Source organism: Aquarana catesbeiana, linkage group LG11 (genome assembly GCF_042186555.1).
Source record: "Aquarana catesbeiana isolate 2022-GZ linkage group LG11, ASM4218655v1, whole genome shotgun sequence".
Classification (NCBI taxonomy): Eukaryota; Metazoa; Chordata; class Amphibia; order Anura; family Ranidae; genus Aquarana; species Aquarana catesbeiana.
In genome coordinates, this window is record NC_133334.1 from 281,227,797 (window position 1) to 281,250,925 (window position 23,129).

A 23,129-nucleotide genomic window follows, 5' to 3' on the forward strand; every position below is an offset into this window, starting at 1 on the left:
GGATTGATGGGTGGGTGGCCGGGGTTTGCGGGGATTGATGGGTGGGTGGCCGGGGTTTGCGGGGATTGATGGGTGGGTGGCCGGGGTTTGCGGGGATTGATGGGTGGGTGGCCGGGGTTTGCTGGGATTGATGGGTGGGTGGCCGGGGTTTGCGGGGATTGATGGGTGGGTGGCCGGAGTTTGCAAGCTCTTTGGAAGGTGGAGGTTGAAATAACATCTCCGGCTGTTTATAGCCGAGCCTCGGAGCGCGGAAGGAGTTAACTCTGCTGCCTTCGCCTGAGTTTCTCTCTGTTCACGCACAGAATTATGAATTATTCATGGGCAGCTCACGCCTCTCCGGGTCTAATCAGGGCTTTAATTGGAGGTTTAGATCACAGTTGGCTAATGGCTGCTCCAGCAGGGACCTGGTGCATTATGACAGGCGGATCACAGTGTGTCTTATCACCGGCCTGTCTCAATTCTCCCAGGGCCCCTCCACACACAGCAGAATGTGGACCCCCCTGAGCCCAGCACATGCAGCATCCTCAATTACACAGCTCTGCTCTCACTGCCAGCCTCAGCGAGGAGGGGGGGGGGGGGTTGAGGCGTTTAGCAAGGGCGTCCGCCTGTTCTGTATACCGAGGTAATAGGTGTTGGGTTTTAGCTCCTAGTTTTAGGCGCAGAATATTTTATGTGCAAGATGCGGGAAAAAAAAACAAATCCATGGTGTCTTTCCATAAAAAGAATTATCAACGAAGTTCACACAAACATCCGTTTCCTTATTCACATTTGTCTGTATAAATGCCCCTATGAAAGGGTAACTTTCCTGCCCCCGCCTGAATTTCAAAAGCTACCAAAAGTCATGCTTTGTATATTGTATTCTTATGTTATACCAAAACATTCCTTAAAGTGATTGATATATATATTTTTTTAAATAACGTGTCATACTTACCTGCTCTGTGTAAAAAAATTTGCACAGGGCGGTCCCAATCCTCCTCTTCTAGGGTCCCCCGCCAGTGCTCCTGGCAACCCCCCCCCCCGAGTGTCCCCACAGCAAGCAATGAAAAAATAAAAATATTCAAAATAATAAAACACAAGCGTGTGTGAATATTGTTAGCGAGTCCAAATGTCAATTGCTTGACACTAACAAAAGTCCCAAAAACAGTGAAACGGATGAGATGAGTTTTGATTTCCAAAATCCCAAAGACCACCTTTTGTGAATTCACAGACCGCCACGTATAGATGTGCTCTTAGACCCCTTTTTTACTGGGGCGGTGTGTGCGTTAGCGGTAAAGCACGCTACTTTTATTGGCGATTTACTGCTGTTATAGCGGCGCTTTTCGGCCGCTAGTGGCTGAAGAAAGGGTTAATAGCGCCCATGTTGCGGCACTCCTGCAGCGCTGCCCATTGATTTCAATGGGCAGGGCGTTTTGGGAGCGGTGTATACCCCGCACCGCCCCAAAGTTGCTGCTTGCGGGGCTTTTTTTCCCGTCCTGCAAGCGCACCGCCCCACTGTGAAAGCACTTGGGCTTTCACACTGGGGTGGCTTGAGAGGCGCTATTCTTGGTGCTAAAACGCCGGAAAAGCACCCCAGTGTGAAAGGGGGTCATACCAGTGAGCATAGACCTCCTATTACGAGGGGGGGGTCAAGAAAAGCTTGTGTGTAATATAAATGTCATCCTCTGACGTCCAGCCAGAAAGAGTCGATTGAGGTCTTTATAGCAGCCCACACACGTACCGACAACATTCTTGTCTCAGATCATCGGAGCCGATGTCATATACCAATGGAGAGACCAGCGCAAATAGTGTAAAACTATTTACAGTTCAGCTTTATTAAAAAGTAACACACTTACATTTGTCAGGATAAAAACAGCATTGAGTGCAACTGGTAAGCAGATAACAATCGTTATTGGATCCGGATAGACGCGATGACATGGATATGACCCACCACCCGACCGGTTTCGTCACAAAGAGGACTTCTTCCGGGGTACTTCATAGAGCCATTTATGGCCATGCTCTGCAATGACTGTATTTTAAAGAGATCTAAATGTATGATAACAAATGACACAAATAAGTGTGTAAGTCTTTATGGAATATCGATTGTCTTCACCCAATAATAGTTGATCATGTGGGACTCTACATACTGTACATTCCTATGGAGAAGCCTGTAGGTGACAGATAATCATAAAGGATTGCCGGCGTGCAAGGTGGAGGTTGTAGCACAGGATTGCAGATAACAACATTTTTATGTGGAGTCCATGGTGCAGGTCAAAGGTGACAGCCACACCTGCCTCACAGAGATCACAGGAAATATTAAAATGTACCTTTTTAATGGGGAGGTTTTATATTCCAGGAGCAAAATATCCCTAAAGTGATTGTAAAGTTTCGTTTAAAAAAAATTAAAAATAAATAACAAACATGTTATACTTGCCTCCTCTGTGCACAGAGTGGCCTGATCCTCCTTTTCTGGGGTCCCCCGACGGCGCTCCCGGCTCCTCCTCTGCATGCAGTGCCCCCTCATAGAGCCTCATTCCATGGGGGGCCCTCGTGCGGGCGCACTCCCGAGTCTTGTTGTTGCGTCCTTTGACACAGACAGCAGGACTCGGCCCCTCCCCCCCGGCTCCCGTGTCACTGGATTTGATTAACTCCTTTAATAGAAGTTTAATGCCTATTCTCACTTGTTTGGGTGATTTGTTAAATGCGATTCCATGTGACATGCATAGGGCAGCCCATTCACTTCAGTGGGCTGTTCTATGCACATTTTGTGCCAAAAAAAATCTCCTGCTCCTTTTTTGGGCAACGAGCTTCACGCCGTTTTTAAAAATCGCATTTTGCCGTGATTGCAGTACGATTCTGTCACGTGCCGATTGCGGCAAAATCGCACCGCATTTGGGGTGTCATTTTTTTAAATTGAATGGCACCTAAACTCGCATTGCGAGTTTTACAGCGATTTGCGAATCGTGGCAATTTCCAAATTGCCAAATGTGAATGGGGCCTTAAAAAGTGCTGCGCAATGCACTAGAATCTGCTTTAAAAAAAAAAAAATCCCCCCCCCCACCCATCTGAGTTATCACTGAGGAAAAAGGACACGTGGCTGGTTGGTGTTACTGATTGACAAACTCTGCACTGACCTTCCTAGCCTACTGTAAAGCGGAAAATGGGCCCCATTCACTAAAATTAAAGTGATACTAAAGTCTCGGGTTTTCTTATTTTTAAACAAAAAACATGCACTGTAATGGTTTTGCACAGTGCAGTCCCGATCCTCTTCTTCTCTGGTCTCTGGCCCCCCACCGGTGCTCCTGCCCCCCCCTTCCTGCTGAGTGCCCCCATAGCAAGAAGCTTGCTATGGGGGCACCTGAGCCAAGCCGCTGCTCCGTGTGTCCATTTAGACACTGTGCCGTGGCTCGGCCCCGCCCCCTCTCTCCTCTGATTGGCTCACTGACTTTGACAGCAGCGGGAGCTAATGGCGCCTGCTGTGTGTCTCAGCCAATCAAGGGGGAGAGTCCCGGACAGCCGAGTCTCTCATGCAACATCGCTGGATCGAGATGTATGCATTAAGATAAAAAAAACCTTCTGCCTTTTCCAACCACTTAAAATAATTATCCGGTATTTAAAGTTAAAATAACTCCTGTAGTATTTAACTTCTTGAATGGGCAATTCACAAACAAAAAAAGCATTCATTTTTATTTATTTTTTTTATCGGTATTAAACGTATATGTTTTTACACGTTATTTTATCGTAGATGGGCTATAACGGGAACAGAAACATTTAGCAGTGGTATTCCTACCACCGCTAAATGGGACAGTGCAGCTTTGTGCTGCTGGTTGTTAAGGACATAGTGGGTGTCGGCTGCTTAGCAACCAGCTATTTGCTGGTTGATAAGGATGTGGTGTGTGCCAGCTCCTTAACAACCAGCTAGTGTTCAGTAAATACCACCCTTTATTAATTTAAAAGGGGGAGTTTTTGGGACCTTAAGTGAAGCACACAACTAAATGAACAAACCAATAAGTGCATAATGGATGCTTTAATATTGCAAAAGAGTATACATACATCTTAGTAACAGTAGAAAATAATAAGTCTTAATAAATGTCGTTTAGGTAATTCATAAATGTATACATCTAAGTATTTCAACATGATACAATATATAATGGACATTTAGTATGCATACCCAAAAAAGCAATAAGCATAATCATATAAAAACATGATGGTGTATAAGGGAACGATTCATCATGGTAAAAGATACAATTCTGATATGATACATATAGTTGCTGTGACGTAGCATTGTAAGAAATCTCTACGCGTTTCATGGTTATTCCACTCATCAGGAGCAAATGCAAGTTAGATGTATCTATAATACAAAATAAAATGTCAAGATAGTATGATGGTAATTAGAAAAAAATGGGGGGGAGGAGGGGGAACAAAAAAGATCCCAACAACTCTTACCTAGGATTAGTATAGAGGTAAAAAAAATGGTAATGTAAGTAGCTGGAGGCACTATGGAAAAACATCATCCCCTGGAACTGAGGTGGTGGTCTCTGCGGCAAACTGTTGGCACCAACACTTATCTATTGGAATAGGATCCCCAGTGTAACAGCTGTGATATACAATCAGTGCTAGGTATGGTTCCATGGGGCTTCTGTGGAAATTGATAATATATCAAATAAGGTGATTGAATGAATGTTTTTTTTTTTTTTTACTTTTTTTTTTTTTTTAATTTTATTTTTTTATTTATTTTTTTTGTGTGAGTTGACTTCTAGACAGGTTCATGCAAAATATATATCTCTCAAGCATTTTTAGTTTTTGCAGTAAATACTGTCGTTGAATTTTTCATATCAGATATTTGATGATATACATGAGATATTTGGGTAAAATGTGTCACATGACCCAAATATCTCATGCAATATCCTTTTATGAATTGACCCCATAGAGCAGGGGTAGGCAACCTCGGCCATCCAGCTGTGGTAAAACTACAAGTCCCATGAGACATTGCAAGACCCTGACAATCACAGGCATGACTCCTAGAGGCAGAGGCATGATGGGATTTGTAGTTTCACCACAGCTGGAGTGCCGAGGTTGTCTACCACTGCCATAGAGTACAGTAAAAGAGGAAAAGGTACATCCTTTTTTTTTTTTTTTTTTTTTTTTTTTTTTGTATGTAGCAGCCATGCATACCAGGCTAAATGACACGTGTATCTTCTAATCTGCCTTTCAGGATCAGTGGGCAACCCCTTACCAGGCGTAACAGTCCGTATCACTACTGAGGTGCCTCAAAACCATGGCATGTCCTACACCGTCCTTGCTGAAGGAAATGTCAGTGGAACGAAGGTATGTGAGAGAGAGCAGACCCTCTGCCTGACTCGTGACTCTTCTAGCAAGGTCATTGAAATGCCCCCGACCATTACATAGCCAATCAATAAATGATCTGGTGAATACAGACAGAATGAATTTTTATGTGATAGGGCATGAACTTCAGGAACTGCGCACCCTGATATGCAAACCGGGTTCAGTTGAGGTTATCAAAGTTTCCTTGGCAAGATGAGTCTTTGGCAATCTGTTTTTTTCTTTTTTTTTACCATAGACGTTTCCCATACTTCCGAAAGGCATGTTAGGCTCAGCGGGGAACAAGATTGGCTTCTGATTTTATTTATTCTTTCAACAGATGGCTGTAAGTGAAATGACACCATCACAACTTGAGTATTTTTTTCTCTCTCCCGGCAGAAATATTGCAACATCAATATTAATTTGGAAATAAAATTTCACTGAGAATTAATATTCATGGGTGTAAAGAAAAAGCAACTAATCCAGATAGCTCATTTTGGCTATAAAACAAGCAGCTAAGGTTATGTGGAGAGTGCAGAAACCCAGAGAAAACCGTATGCAGTTTACTGAAGACCGATCGGTGATATAAATGATTTGATTGTTTCGCGATGGTTGCAGTTTGTTGTTCATGCTTCCCATTGCCTCAAGTCCTGTTTCACACTGCTGTACTTTAAAACATACTATGCGCTTTAAAAAACACGCAAAGAACGTTTTAAATGCGTTGTGTTAAAATTTAACGAAATGCATATGCACTGAATAGCTGGTTGTTAAGGACGCTGGTGGGTGCTGGCTCTGCTATTCACTGGTTAAGTAGCTGGCACCCACCAACGTCCTTAACAACCGGTGAAAGCCTGGTTGTTAAGGAGCTGGCGCCTTAACAACCAGTGAATAGCGGAAACGGCACGCGCCAGGGTCCTTTTAACAACCAGTGATTGGCTTAAAAAAAATAACTATTCACTGGTCGCTAAGGACACCAGCGAGGGCTGGTTCCATTTTTCAGCGGTTGCTAAGGACGCACTCTAGGTGTGTTTTCGGTGCGTCTCTATTGACTTAAAGGATATCTAAAGGTTCAATTTTTTATTTTTTTATTTTTTTTTAACAAACATGTCATACCTCCTTTGTGCAGTTTTGCACAGAGTGGCCCCAGTCCTCCTCCTTCTGGAGTCCCTCAGCGACGCTCCTGGCTCCTCCTCTTCTCGAGTGCCCCGTTGGAGAGCCGCTCTCCCTTGGGGCACCCGTGCGGGTGCGCTCCCGTTTACTGCTGCTGCGCCTATTGACACAAACAGCAGGACTCGGCCCCGCCCCCTGGCTCCCGCCTTATTGGATTTGATTGACAGCAGCGGGAGCCAATGGCTGCGCTGCTATCAATCTATCCAATTGGGACCCCAGACACCGGCTGGAGCTGGTGTGCTCTTCCCCGTCACTGGAAAGACCGGGTTCAGGTGAGTAAAAGGGGGGGGGCTCTGGGGGGCTGCTGCAACATGAAAGGTTGTTCACCTTCATACATAGAATGCAAACCATGAGGGTTTACAACCCCTTTAAAGCTGTAGTAAACCGCAGGTGGTTTACCATAAATTTTTTCCATGCAAAGTAATGTCCTAATGTGCAGGGTGCATTGCATACTAGCACGTTATGAGAGACCTTGCCTTAGAACGAAGCCCTCCAGCGCCGCAACGTCACCACTGAGAGGGTTGACATCTTCCCCGTCTTCCTTCAGGGTTTACGGCCTCCGGCTACATGAGTGGCCGGGGACGCGATGATGTCACTCCCGCACATGCACGCTGGGGCCACCGTTTCCAGCACGGGCTCTCAAGGTTTGGCACTGTAAGCCGGACCTTCAGAGCACATGCGCCGGTGATGTCATCGGCTGTATGCACTCTGAATATCTCCTAAACTGCAGGTTTAGGAGATATTCACAGCACCTACAGGTAAGCTTTATTATAGGTGGTGTAAAAGAGTTTACTACCACTTAAAAATGGAAGGTGCATTTTGTTCCCTTTTTTTAAAAAGTGCAGCAATGTGAAAAGTCCCCCAGCCTGTAACTGAGTTATAGTTTTTTGTGGGGGGGGGGGGGGGGGGGGGGGGGGAGCGAGTACCAATTTTCAGTACCTGCTCCCACTTTTGCAATCCTTGCCTAGGTGAGGATGACACCCTTGCCCTGCCCTTCTCCTCCCCACAGCCTCCTGGGACATGTGACTGGGAGGCTGCAGGACCATTTACAAAGCGTCACATGAGCTTACACATGCGTGGTGGGAATCCGGCTGTGGTTCCTCAGGAAGCCATAGCTAGCCCCTGGATCCAAGATGGTGACACTGAGGACCCACAGCGATAAGAAGAACCTACTGCGGGAAGACAGTGTTGGACCCCAAGCACTGGGGGGTACCTGACTTTTTTTTTTTTTTTTTTTAAAGTTGGCAACTACAGATCTGTGTAAACACCTTATTTTAATCCCCTCCAGTCTGGTCATGTGATGCAGAAGCCGTGGCTCCCCTATGTCCTGGAGTAGCTTCTGCAGGGGAGTGGCGACAATGGATGGAAGTCGGAGGGTGACGTCACAGCCCCCAAAATTCAGCCCTGTTGAGAGCTCTATGACATAAAAACCCCTCCCCTCTTCCCATAGGCCTGCCGCAGAAGGGGTTAAACACACCAGGTGGGGGGGGGGGGGGGGCGCCATTGTGCACAGAGATGCAGGATGTAAGTTGTGAGTTAATGTTTTCACGCCTTTTCTTTCCGAAATGGCCCCCCCCGCAACCCTCTCCCTTCTATCTCTGCCAACTGGCGCCAGCCTGTGCCAAGACTCCCAACTGGCAGATGCTGCATGCAGCAGATGTTTTCCTAAAGATGTGTGGGAGCGTTACCAAAACTTTAGAAAGCACACAAAGTCACCACCAGCTGTACCCAGGGAGAGTGTGTGTCTGTTTGCATTGGGAGGGCACCCAGGTGTGAGGGGCGTTCTTGTGTAATCTCATCTGAGGCTCGTTTTTTTTTTGTTTTTAGGTCTCTCCGGGATTTCAGGACAGAGAAGGGGAACTGCAGGTCCGCGGGCCAGCTGTGTTCAAAGAATACTGGAATAAGGTGCAGGAGACAAGGGAGGCGTTTACACCTGACGGCTGGTTCAAAACAGGTAACACAGCTACGTATTTATTAGGGCTGGTTCACACTTGCTTCAAAATGTGACATTAGAGACGCTTGTTTTAAAGCACTCTGAATGCCAATCAAAGCCCCTGTCATTTAAATAAAATGGTTCGCTTCTTGATGCTTCAGAGCATCTCCAAATCCTCCATAGATGTCTATGACAACGCTCGCTAACAGCACCTGAAGCTTTTGAGAGGCTTTTATTCAGTTTTAGCTTTGCTTGGTTTTGGAGATATTGCAGGTATGAGATATCCCAGGATGCACTGGGAAACCAACATGCGAACCGGAAAGACGTCATCAGCAGTCACTTCCAGTTCATGTGTATATATTCTATGAGTGTCTGATGCAAACGTCACATCTGGTGTGCAACATGGGAATGCTATAGTGGAAGATGAACAGGACCGGAGAGAGAGGACTGAGCGGCAGAGGATCAGCAGAGCTGAGGAACCGTAGCAGGAGAAACCAGCAATGTCACACATGGTGTGCAGTATGGGAGCAATATAGCGGGAGGTGAGTGGGGACCAGAGAGAGGAGGATCAGAAAATCAGAGGATCAGCAGAGATGGGGGTTACTACTGAGCGGGGGATCAGCAGAGCTGGTGGTCACTACTGAGCGGGGGATCAGCAGAGATGGGGGTCACTACTGAGCGGGGGATCAGCAGAGATGGGGGTCACTACTGAGCGGGGGATCAGCAGAGCTGGGGGTCACTAGTGAGCGGGGGATCAGCAGAGATGGGGGTCACTAGTGAGCGGGGGATCAGCAGGGCTGGGGGTCACTAGTGAGCGGGGGATCAGCAGGGCTGGGGGTCACTAGTGAGCGGGGGATCAGCAGGGCTGGGGGTCACTAGTGAGCGGGGGATCAGCAGAGCTGGGGGTCACTAGTGAGCGGGGGATCAGCAGAGCTGGGGGTCACTAGTGAGCGGGGGATCAGCAGAGCTGGGGAGTTACTACTGTGTAATGAAATGAAATGAGCAAAGAATGAAGAACTATTGAGTGGGGCATCAGCAGAGCTGGGGGTACTACTGAGCAGGGGATCTGCTGAACAAGAGTACTAATAAGCTAGCGATCTGCTAATGGGGTTACAAATGAGAAGGGGTTCCACAGGGCCCCTTTCATCTGCCAAGCTTCATTAAAGCTTAAAAAAAAAAATCACTGAAGAAAAACCCATCAAAAAATCATGTTGAAGCGGTAGGTGCTTTAATTGTGTGTTTAAAGTCGAAGCAAAGTATAAATGAGCCTTTAAAATGAGTGTATTTATTTTTAACTGCAACTAGTGTAAGTACCCGAGTTAGACTTTATATCCGCTTCCTCACATTCCTTGCACATGGGGGGGGGGGCAGCACAGGGAGCCAATGACGAGTGCTGCAGTGCACATGTGCTGATAATAAACACGCTGATGGAGGGAAAGAAGTGAGAGATCGCTGTCCAATCAGATGTTGGGGGATGGGTGTCCAGCTGCATTGATTTGTAACATGCTGATGGACAGAGAGAGCAGAGAGATCACTGTCCAATGCTTTTTGCATGCTTGCAATTGGGAGCTTTCCGATCATGTGACAGCCAATCACAGCACAGTTACATGACCCGAATGCCTGCCACTCATCATTCTAGAGCAGGTGTAGGGCAACCTCGGCCCTCCAGCTGTGCAGAAACTACAAATCCCATCATGCCTCTGCCTCTAGGAGTCATGCCTGTGATTGTCAGGGTCTTGCAATGCCTCATGGGACTTGTAGTTTCATCACAGCTGGAGGGCCGAGGTTGCCTACCCCTGATTTAAAGGCTCTTAGACGTCCATTGATTGTGCTTGAACATGCACTCATTATAGTTGTGCAGAGATGTATATTTTTGATTTTATATAATATATATTATATTATATTATATTATATTATATTATATTTAGCCTTCCCACTCTCACTGTATACAGGATCGGAGAGGGTGAATTCCGGCGCTTAGTCGGTCAAGTCTTGGAAACGGTGAGCACCGTCTTCCATTTATAATAATAAAAGAACTAACTGACAGCTGCAGTTTGTTGGGTTCATTGATCAGCGGGGCCCCCCGGGACCCCGGCACCGGGGTACAGAGAATTGCAACAGACAGGCAGACCGGCATTGAGCTTCCATCAGATGCGTCCTGTTGGAACGTTCACTGATTTCCAATTCTCTTTGTTGTTTTAGCACAGACAGACAGTCGCACTACAGAGAAATCAGTACCAGATCATTTTCCAGAAGTCGCTTGCCCGGCGTGCGCTGAACGCTGAATGCGCATGCGTGGTGGACAGGGAATCCCTTTGGGTCTGGTTACATCGGAACAGACAGTCAAGTTCCCTCATATATAGAAAGCTTAAACTGTCAGTTACATTGACCTCCCTTGCTGGCGGACACTGCAGAGGATGTACGCTGTAGCTGCTGTTGATGTGTCTTTAGTAGCGGCGTTCTGTTCTGTTGTGCAGCATTTAAACTGCAGTAGCCCACAGACCACAAGAGGACGACTTCCCCCCCCGGTGCTTCTCCACAGCATTTTGAGTGAAGGAGGCAAAGAAGGTCCGCAATGTTCACTGATTACACTTCCCCAGGAGGGAACAGCAGTGTGGAGTTCTCCTTTAGCCTAGGTTTCCACTATTGCGACCTCAAAGTCGCACGATTTTTGCCACGATTTTTATGGGACTTGAATCAATGCCTGTGTATTCTTGAAGTCTATGGACCTCAAGCCGCATCAAAGTGGGACTTCAGAGTAATGCAGGGACTACTTTGAAGTCGCTGCGACTTAAAGTCACCCAGATATGAATGGTACTTATTGGAAATCGTGCGGTACGACTTGCCATGCGACTTTGCAGTTTCCAAGTCGCAGGACAAGTCGCAGAAGTGGAAACATAGCCTACATCCTTTCGCTGCAAGAGCAGCTTTTGAGTAATTTGCACATGTGTTTAACCACTTCAGCCCCGGAAGATTTGGCTGCTCAATGACCAGGCCATTTTTTTGCGATGCGGCACTGCGACGCTTTAACTGACAATTGCGCGGTCGTGCGACGTTGTACCCAAACAAAATTCAACAAAAATCCTTTTTTTTTTCCCCACAAATAGAGCTTTCTTTTGGTGGTATTTGATCACCTCTGCGGTTTTTATTTTTTGCGCTATAAACAAAAAAAGAGCGAAAATTTTGAAGAAAACGCAATATTTTGTACTTTTTGCTATAATAAATATCCCCAATTTTTTTTTTTTTTTTAAAAAGCAAATTTTTTCCTCAGTTTAGGCCGATTAGGTATTCTTCAACATATTTTTGGTAATAAACATCGCAGTATATTGATTGGTTTGCGCAAAAGTTATAGCGTCTACAAAATAGGGATAGATGGCATTTTTATTATTATTATATATTTTTTTCTTTTGCTAGTAATGGCGACGATTTGCAATTTTTTTTTTTTTTATCGGGACTGCGACATTATGGCGGACGCATCGGACACCTTTTGACACATTTTTGAAACCATTGACAATTTTATAGCGGTCAGTGCTATAAAAATGTACTGATTACTGTGTAAATGTCACTGGCAGGGAAGGGGTAAACACTAGGGGGCGATCACGGGGTTAAGTGTGTTCCCTGTGTGTGTTCTAACTGTAGGGGGGAGGGGACTGAATATAGGAGATGACAGATCGTGTTTCCTAGCTATTAAGAACTCACGATCTGCCTCTCCTCTCCTCACAGAACAGGGATTTGTGCGTTTACACACACACGTCCCTGTTCTGCCTCTCTTGCCCGCGATCGCACGCGCCGGCGGTCATTGCGACGGCCACGAGCATCATCACTCCCACAATGCAGCGCGCGCGCGCGCCTGCTATCGCACTTAAAGGGGCGGACATATAGCTACAACGGTTCGCTGGATCGTGCCGACCTGCCGCAGTATAATCTCGTCGGCAAGTGATTAAAAAAAAATCATTTTAGGCCTGAAGATTAGTTTAAAACCCCCAAGCATTTTCTGAAAGCAGACACCCTGCAGAATTAATATCTAATATCATTTATAATATATTTAATATTAATATAGAATTAGTAATTCCAATTTTCTAATAGACACAATATTTGTACAAGGGTTTGCCAAGCAGATACTTACCCAGTTTTTAAGCAAAATAAAATAGATTAGGTTTCAACCCAAATCAACGACACCGTATTCTTCCTTCAATCTGTAAAATCCTTTTGCGGTGGTACCGTAACCCGTCACAATGACACAAATATTTACCCCTCCGCTTCAGCCCGCTGCTGGCGCTGCCAAAAGGAACGAAGGAGCACTCTTACACATTCTGGTCCTGCCCCAAACTCACAAACTTTTGGAAAAAGATGGTCCGTCAAATCATACAGAAATTTAAGGAGCGCCCTATTCCGGACGATCCAGCCTTCTTCATCCACCATGCCTCCGCCATTCCGGAGAAAATCTATAATAATAATATTGGAGCAGGAAGTGAAGGAGCTAATATAAAGCCTAGCCATGTTTCCATGTTGGGGGAATGGCTTTTGGCCTCAATTCTAAAGTCATGAAGACCGCCCCTGGCCAGACTTCTTCCGGACAGGAGATGGGTGTACCGGGGTCCCACTGGTTTTACCCCAGTTCTGTGCTGAGGGCACTGCTGGACATCATCCGATGTGGAAGGGAAGTAAGCATGATGTGTCTTTCATCTTCTGCATTAGGTTTCCTTGACTGACCACTACGCTCCTCAAGGTTCCCCCCCGATCACTGCATTTACGCTCCTCAACGTTGCCAGTTTCTTTGTGCTTCTTCCAAAGAGTTTGAACAGCACATCTTGAACCCTCATTCTGCTTTAAAATCTTCCCATGATGTATGACCTGACCTGTCTTCCACAATCTCACCTCAGTAGCAGAGTTTGGCTGTTCCTCACCCAGTTTTAAGCCTCCTACCCAGCTGTTTCTGTTTTAGTTAATGACTGTGTTTCAACCTACATATGAAATTGATGATCATGAGCACCTGCTTGGTATAACTGGTTAATCATACACCTGACTCTAATCCTACAAGAAATACAGAACAATCTCCTGCTCTTGTGGGCTTAGTCTATATGTATGTGGTGCAGTCAACCCTTTAGTTTTGTATAAAACATTGTTTTTCAAACTATGGCCCTCCAGTTGTTCAGGAACTACAATTCCCATCATGCCTAGTCATGTCTGTGAATGTCAGAGTTTTACATATGCCTCATGGGATGTGTAGTTCTGCAACAGCTGGAGGGCCTTAGTTTGAGGATCCCTGGTATAAAATGTCACTGGTCTTGCTGCCCTCCTCAGAACAATGGGTATCCTTGGAGCTGATTCATCGCTTTGGCTCCGAGGAAGAGGGTCCTCCTTCGAAACGCGTAGGCCGCCCTGCGATGCCGTCCTGGTCCCTCCGTAATTTCCGCTCCAGGTTGCAGACTCTAGAGAGACAGTTTCATTTTGCTGTTGTATTGACAAGCTTATTTTTTACCACGTCTGTATGTGAGTATGATCATCGCTGTTACACCTATTTTATTAATTTTATTTTTGGTAAGGCACAAGGTCGGTGCGCCCTCCTTTCCTTTTCTATATGTTTCTAATCCTACAAGACCCCTGACAGTGCCAGTGTGAGAACTGATGCTGGTTTGAAGCCAAAGGGGTGCGGTCACACCAAATCGTGATTGGGATTTTGATTTTGTTCGCAGCCGCTTTGGCATTGTGGAAATTGATAAAAAAAAAATAAGCATTTAAAATCTATAATTTGGAACATTCTACTTTACAGAATTTCTTCACACCTGCAGAAAAAAAAAAAAAATAATAATAATAAAATAAAAAAAAAAAGTGTCTATGAGAGAAAGAGCGAGATATATAGAGAGAGAGAGAGCTATAGATATATAGAGATAGATAGATATATATATATATATCTATAGAGAGAGAGATTCTCTCTCTTCTCTTCTCTCTCTCTCTCTCTCTCTCTCTCTCTCTCTCTCTCTCTCTCTCTCTCTCTCTCTCTCCTCTCTCTCTCTCTCTCTCTCTCTCTCTCCTCTCATCTCTCTCTCTCTCTCTCTCTCTCTCTCTCTCTCTGTCTCCTCTCTCTCTCTCTCTCTCTCTCTCTCTCTCTCTCTTTTATTTTTCTGTGTAGATAGACTGATTTACAGTATTAGTAAAATCAATAGATCGTAAATTAATATATAATAGATAAATGTTTAGGATAGAATAGGAGAGAGATATGTATAGAAGGTAAATGAATGGATATATGATAGCTGGATGTATGGAAAAGATTGATTGATAGTGGATGAATGGATATGAATAGAAGGTAAATAGATAGATAATGGATAGATAATTTATGAATATAAGATATAGAGAGAGAGATATGTAAATGTATAGAAGGTAGATGAATGGACATAGATGAATAGGTAATGAATTGAGAGGATAAATGAGAAATATGATGGAATAAATAGATGGAAGAGAGATTGATTTACAGTTTGGAAGCGATAGATCGCTTTGATTTACGGGTGGATTACTTGGATATGCTGGTGTTGGGAAGACAGAGATACGGACAGAATATAGAAATGTTTGAAGTCTGCGCTATAGCTGAAAGGCGGCTACAGTGCGGACTTCAAATGCCAGGAGGGCGTCCATGTACGTCCTCCCATTCTAGCACCACCCGCGCTCTGTGATCGCCTTGCCCTTTGGACTCGGCTGATCACAGAGCAGGGTAAAGGGCCAATCACAGCGGGCCCTATACCACGTAATCAGCTGTCCACCAATGACCGTTGATCACAGAAGTAATCAGAAGCCGGTTACCAGCTTTTTTTTTTTTTTTTTTTTTTTTTTCACGCTGTCGGCCTGAAGAAAAGCATAAAGCCGGTAACCGTCTTCTCTTAGAGGGACATCCGTCCCACACAGTGCCAACCAGTGCTGCAAATCCGTGCCCACCAGTGCCATCTATCAGTGCCCATCAGTACTGCTTATCAGTGTCTCATCAGTGCCGCCTCATCAGTGCCCATCAGTGAAGGAGAATAATTACCTGTTTGCAAAATTTTATAACAAAATATGAAAACCGTTTTTGTTTTGTTTTTTTCTAAATTTTTCGGTCTTTTGTTTATTTAGCAAAAAATAAAAACCCCAGAGGTGATTTTCTTCCATACCGGGCCTATTCTGGCACTCCTCTCCTACATGTAAAAATCAAAATTTTTTTTTGCTAGAAAATTACTCAGAACCCCCAAACATTATATATATTAAGATAAAAAGTTGCGATGACCGCCATTTTATTCCCTAGGGTGTCTGCTAAAAAAAAAAATAAATATATATATATATATATATATATATATATATATATATATATATATATATATATATATTAGCAGACACCCTAGGGAATAAAATGGCGGTCATCGTAACTTTTTATCTCGCACAGTATTTACACAGCAATTTTTCCAACACGTTTTTTTTGGGAAAAAAAACAGTTTCATGATTTAAAAAACAACAAAACAGTAAAGTTAGCCCAATTTTGTTTTATAATGTGAAAGATGATGTTACGCCGAGTAAATAGATACCCAACATGTCACGCTTTAAAATTGCGCACGCTCATTGAATGACGCCAAACTTAAGTAAGACCCCACATCTCTCCTCCAGGCTGGAAAGCATGAAATCGTAAGAAAAAAAAATCCACGATCTCATGCTTACCAGGGATGGCAGCTTTGTTTATATCCGCGGCCCGGACGTGACGTCATAACGTGCTGCAGGCATCATTCGGACATATGATGTCCTTGGGCTGGAAGTGGTTAAATAGCACCAAAGAAAGCTCTATTTGTGTGGAAGGAAATGATAAAAATGTCATAGGAATACGGTGTTGCATGACCGCGTAATTGTCATTCAAAGTGTGAGAGCGCTGAAAGATGGAAATAGGCCCGGGGCAGGAAGGGGGTGAAAGTGCCGATAAGCAAGTGGTTAAAGATTAATTCAGATATTTATTTTTTTTCCCCATTAGCAGCTCCCAGTGATATCCAGAGGAAACTTCTTTGAGGGAAGTTTTACAGTGAAGTACATTATTGATCAGACAGTATTTTTTTACAAAGCTCTATTTTTTTTTTTTCTTGTGTGGCATTATTGTATTTGCCTCCACCTGCGCTCCGCCGCGTTCACTTACTTTAACTAACCAACGGGAAAAGCTCGCTGTGTGCGTCCGTAATTCTGCATTGTGCCGAGTGGATTCCTGTGCAGCTCCGGCCTGCCCGGGGTCCCCTGAGCCTCTTCACCCCCTCCACCCCCCACCCCCCTTAGTCCCCGTGCGAACAGATTCCACTACTGTATCAATCTTGTTTAATAGAGTGGAAGGGTTATTGGCGGGTGGCAGGACGGGAGCAGGCGTGAGATGGATGACTCGGCTCCCCCCGCTGGCCGTGCTGATGTACAATGAAATATTTATGATTTATTCCGGCTAATAAACTGAAATGAAGAGCGTGATGTATGTGAGCAGATGGAGGACTATTGATGCGGCTCCTTATGTTTTGGAGGAGGGAGGGGGGGGATTTTGGGGGATGCCACACGCACATACAAGAGGCACTGTCAGGGAGGATTCAGCTCCCCGCTGAGACGCGAGGGAGGTCGCGGGCCTGAGTCGAATATATTTCCACATACAGTGCAGGAGAAAAGGAATCTTTTGCATCTGGTCATTCATTGTGATGACTATAAAAATGAGAGAACGATTGCCGCCTGCGATGAATAACCATTTTTTAGTCCTGCCTGGTTATCATTGACTGTATGGAAAGCAGATTTCTGTTTAACATCCAAGACGATGTCGGCTGTTCAGTTTGCTTTTAAATCCCCCGGACTGCCCTTAGTCATTTAATTCTTTAATAGTAGAGAGATGGATTGTTACAATTGTCCTTTTTACAGGTACACGCCTTCATGCCAAAGGGTAAAACAAAGCCAAATGCCTAATTTTGCGACTTTGACAAGTGTTAAAACTTGGAGTATGGAACAGGGGACTTTAAAGGTGCCTGAAAAGATGAAAAACGATTTTATGTGTAATAAAAATGACAAATTTTAATAGATACATTTGTTAAAAAAGATAGGGCAATCTTCTTGATAAAATAATGTGATCAGACCAAAGCAATAGTAAATGTAGTATATCTACTGTACGAAAAACTTATTTCTTGACATGTTTCGCTAAAATATATATAGCTTCTTCAGGAGATTCGTAATTGTCTGTGTACAGAGTATTCACTGTGATACATAAGATAGATAAGATAGAATACAATAATGCAAAATAATGACACCTCATGTCCTAATTGGAACAACCGGAACTGCTCTTACTCCGAAATTCATTTCAGGTCAATATGCGAACACACCACGGCCACCGGACCGCCAAATATTAAGGATATCAGTGTGTCGTAGGAGAACCAAAGTGATCCTGCACAATTCTGTTCTTGTTTTCAGATGATTGAATTAGGACATTTTTGTTTCCTTATTATTTTGCATTATTGTATTCTGTCTTATCTATCTCCTTTATGTATTGCAGTAAATACGCTGTACACAGACCATTACGAATCTCCTGAAGAAGCTATATATATTAGCGAAACATGTCGAGAAATACGTCCTTGTACAGTAGCTATACTACATTTACTATTGCTTTGGTCACATTATTTTACCAAGAAGATTGTCATATCTCTTTTAACAAATGTATTTATTAAAATGTGTCATTTATATTACACATTAAATCATTTTTCATCTTTTCAGGCACCTTATAAAGTGTGTGTGTGTGTGTGTGTGTATATGTATGTGTATATATATGTATGTATGTATATATATATTGACATACATACTGACATCACGACTCCACCCACTGAGCTCCGGACAACAGACCCGCCCACAGAATCTGCAGTATTTCTGTTCTTGTAACAGACAGAGGGGAGACATTTGACAGGTAAAGATACATGCAGGAGGCATCTATATCCTTATAGATAACCCCCCGTGGCAGTAGTTTAGAAAGGATGAGAGCGGGTTTACATCCTCTTTAAGGCCTCATTCACATGGCCAATTACAGCCAGGGTGTGACAAGTATCAGTGTAAAGCTGCGTCTGAGATCACAGGTGGGTGCAATTGCAGCCAGGAAGCCAGCACAAATCAATGACGGGTACCATGGCTGTTCCCATGTAACTTCATATCCAGTGACTTCATGCGATTAGTTGCACAGTTTGCGTCTGGGTGGCACTCATCTGTCCCTAACCGCGTGCTACCTTTTGGATGTGCGATTAGATGCAGACCGCTGCAGCCTGTCATTGATTTGTACAGGATTCCTGGCCGCATCTAATCGCACACACTTGTGATCCATGCCACAGATTTACGCTGATGCTTGCTGCCCAGTGGCCCTAAACGCTGGTGTGAAATGAGGCCTACGAGTGGAGGTCCAGATTCTTACAAATGCCCTTTTTTCTTTTTAATTTTATCTCTGCCAATATGATAACTTAATCGATTTAGATCGTTTCTTTCGCTTCCTATCGTGAACCAGAAAAGAACATCTGGAATCCGATTGGTTGCTGTAGTCAATAATAGCGCTTCTGTTCTCAAAATCGGCCACTGAATGCTTGTCTCTGCTTTTTTTCGCCTTTTGTCAATGCCATCAAAGTGAGAGACGCGCATGAAAGCTGTTTTTTTTTGTTTGTTTTTTTACCCAACCCATTCCAGTCGCTCTATGCCCAGGCAGACTTCTCCGGGAAGCAGATGATGTGTACAGCTCTTAATTCACCCCAAGCCCCCTCCCTTCCACCCATGGGAGCACTGCTGTGTTTACTACCTCTGAGATATTGGTGGGGATAGATTATCTCCATGCCTTTTACAGGTTAGGACAGATCGCTGTGTTTATTACAAGGCAGACCGGAATGATAACTGTAAACAGACAGAGGAGATGGATATGTCTGGGAGAACCTGAAGGCGATGGATGGGACAGCCAGAGCCGGGTCATTCAAATAGGACAGTCTGGGATGGATGGAAATGGAACCAGGGCATGGGCATGGGACAAGTGTAGGTGGGACAGCCAGAGCCGGTCATACAAAAAGGACAGACTGGGATGGGCATAAATGGAACCAGGGCATGGGCATGGGACAAGCGTAGGTGGGACAGACAGAGTCTGGTAATACAAATAGGACAGTCTGGAATGGACAGAAATGGAACCAGGGCATGGGACAAGCGTATGTGGGACAGACAGAGTCTGGTAATACAAATAGGACAGTCTGGAATGGACAGAAATGGAACCAGGGCATGGGACAAGCGTATGTGGGACAGCCAGAGCCGGTCATACAAATAGGACAGTCTGGGATGGGCAGAAATAGAGCCAGTCCATGGGCTTGGGACAAGCTTAGGTGGAACAGCCAGAGCCGGTCATACAAACAGGACAGTCTGGGATGGGCAGAAATAGAGCCAGTCCATGGGCTTGGGACAAGCTTAGGTGGGACAGCCAGAGCCGGTCATACAAATAGGACAGTCTGGGATGGGCGGAAATTGAACCAATACATGGGCTTGGGACAAGCTTAGGTGGAACAGCCAGGGTCAGGTCAAACAAATAGGACCATATGGGATGGGCGGAAATGGAACCAGTGCATGGGACAAGTGTAGGTGGGACAGCCAGGGTCAGGTCAAGCAAATAGGACCGTATGGGATGGGCGGAAATGGAACCAGTGCATGGGCTTGGGACAAGCTTAGGTGGAACAGCCAGAGCCGGTCATACAAATAGGACAGTCTGGGATGGGCGGAAATTGAACAAATACATGGGCTTGGGACAAGCTTAGGTGGGACAGCCAGGGTCAGGTCAAACAAATAGGACAGTCTGGGATGAGCGGAAATGGAACCAGTGCATGGGCATGGGACAAGTGTAGATGAGACAGCCATGGTCAGGTGGCTGTAAGAAAACCAGTCTGAGATGGGTGTAAATGGCTCAGCAGTAAAACAGGTGACTGTGACCTGTACAACCTACTGGGTTAAATAGAACAGGAAGGGTCATTTGTAACAGGAACCATTGGATGGCTATGGCATGGGCAGTCTGAGCCTACATTCAGATGGTTGTGAATAGTAAAGAGTGTGGAATAGTGGGACAGCCAGGTTTGTGAGACCGTCCATGACACCGCTTAACATTATTATACATGGAACTGCCAGGGTCACTTGGCTTGACCTGAGTAAAATTAGAATGGCCAAGGTCAAACAACAGTGAATGGGACCGCAAGATAGATGATCAATAAAATAGTGCAGCTGGAGAATGGGTACGAATAAGGGTGGCTGTGTGCAAGACAACCAAGATCATCCAAATACATCTGAAGGTGTGTACATTGGATAGACGGTGCGCCCTCTGTCAGTTGTGTTGTAATACTGCTTTATAGGGTTCAGACATTTTTGGGCCCCTGTGGGGCTGAATGAGAGGAATTTACACATGTATGGCTAGCCTTTCACAGCTCTATCCCACAACAGAGCCGGGTGGATTATGTTGCGTTTCTCTGCTGCAGTTAAGCAATGAGGCTTTGGTTACCTCCCCAACCACAGCCCTTAATTAGGGAGCCTCATCAGACTGATAAAATCATCTCTGTCCGTTCTCCTGTCAGCCCATGTGTATGCAGTGCACCTCAGAATACTGACCCTCCCTCTTCCACTCTGAATTCTACTGCATAGACGAAGCTGTTAGGAGGATAGATTTAGGCACTTATACTAGCGGCATCTAAAAATAGATTTTTATAGATAGAGAGAGAGATATATCTATATCTGCACATCTGCTTTAAATAGTGTTTATTTTCTGCCTGGATTTCAGCTTTAATGTTCAATACGTTTAGGAACTGGCCAGTGAAATTTTTCTTTCTTCTAAAACCAAGATGGATGAATGCTTTTATATATGGGAGAAGGGGTTTGTGCTCATTGTTTCCTTTGCTGATTGAACCTGGTGATTGTTCTGTATCCCTTTTTTGCTGCATTGTTTTTTTTTTTTGTTTTTTTTGCAACTCTCTAGGGGACACCGCAGTGTATAAAAACGGATCATACTGGATCCTCGGCCGAACTTCTGTAGACATCATAAAGAGCGGAGGGTACAAAATAAGCGCTTTGGAAGTGGAGCGCCACCTCTTGGCTCATCCAAGCATTACAGGTATGTAAGAATTTCCCCCAAAAAAATGTTTCCACCTTCAGAGCTTTTGAATTTTTTTTTTTATGCTATCTTCTTCTATAGATGTGGCTGTCATTGGAGCACCTGATGTCATCTGGGGACAGCGCGTGTCAGCCGTTGTGAAACTTCGGGATGGACATACTCTTTCCTTGAATGAACTGAAGCAGTGGGCAAGGTGAGAGGCTAAAAAAAAAAATTTGTAAGTAATCTCTCTGTAGCTGAAGCTAAGCCTAAAGTGGTTCTAAAGCCTAAACATTTTTTACCTTAATGCATTCCTTGCATTAAAGTAAAAAAAATGTTTAGGTAGTAATAGCCCACCTCAGTCACTGAGGTTCATGTGCCTGCGATGGTGTAAACGAGGCACATAGGAGACAACACTTTTTTTTCCATGTGGTGGGAATGCGCTGAAATAGCCGTCAAACACAGTCCCACTGCAGCTGGTGTGAACCAGCCCTGTGTGTGCTGATGAATTGGGCCTGAGCCAGAGAAGAAGATTGTTAGAAAACACATATATGAGAGAAGATGGGGCTGCACACCCCAAGATATTTGCAATATGGGACGATTCCCCCAGGGTTTTTTTTTAGCAGCAAAGTAATTTGGTCAAAAATGAATGTTTTGATTAAATCTTTTTATTATACCAAAGTAGAATTCAAATTCATGAATTAGTTTAAAATATGAACAGAGGAACAAATGGTTACATTAGAAAATTGCCATCCATATTGATACCCCAACGCGTTTTGACCCATACAGTCTTGGTCTTCTTCAGGAGGATTTTTGTTCTAAAGAGATATATAAAAAAAACTCATAATTCTAACACATGGAAATGTACAAACATCTATATACATATTGGTGGTATACTTACTGATCAAAGAGTGGAATCAAGAAAATATGTCCTACAACCAGAATTTTAAAAGAAATTTTGCGATCCAAGGGCCTCCATGAGCCGTCCACACCTCCTCAAGGCGAAATCCAGCTCCAGAGGGCATACAAGGAGCCACACATTTTGACCTCCAGAGAGGAAAAGGATAGGCAGCACCTGTGATGCATTTCCCATATAATCTCCATGAATAAATCAATAAAGAATATATAAAGGGGTAATCATATTTTTACAGTACTAGCAGAGAATACCAGACTATAGTTAATCCTTGTTCATGCTGATTAATTTTAGTTATGAAATTCACCAATACGTTCTAGATGTATAAATGTATTGGTTGACTATATATCTTATGTGTGTCTCCTTTTTTCAATAAAAAAAACATTAATAATGTGTGTGGGAAAAAAAATAAATAGAAGCTTGTTTTCCATAATACAAGGGGGGCTTTCCACTTCCTTCTCCTGCATAAACTGTGCTATATACATGATGTAATACAGTGGTGTCCAGACTTTTTTTCAGAGAGGGCCAGATTTGATGAAGTGAACATGTGTGAGGGCCAACCATTTTGCCTGAAATTCTTTGAACCATTAAAATTCGGTCTAAGTGTGTTCGTCCGAGCACTAATACACGGCCCAACAAGAATTGCCTTTGTGCTGTGTGTGGTGAAGAGATGAGCTCGGGCGTGTTATTTGGATATACTGTATTTATATTCGTGT

The 23,129-nt window shown here is 44.3% G+C and overlaps 1 protein-coding gene across 1 annotated transcript in view; it reads left to right on the forward strand.

Moving 5' to 3' along the window:
* ACSF3 (acyl-CoA synthetase family member 3) overlaps positions 1-23,129 on the forward strand; it is a 57,228-nt gene that overhangs the window by 29,632 nt on the left and 4,467 nt on the right. Inside the window, exons 6-9 of the mRNA XM_073605940.1 lie at positions 5,192-5,304; positions 8,296-8,422; positions 21,387-21,521; positions 21,603-21,714. Coding sequence (XP_073462041.1) covers positions 5,192-5,304; positions 8,296-8,422; positions 21,387-21,521; positions 21,603-21,714 — 487 coding nt within the window. The remainder of the gene's footprint in view (positions 1-5,191; positions 5,305-8,295; positions 8,423-21,386; positions 21,522-21,602; positions 21,715-23,129) is intronic.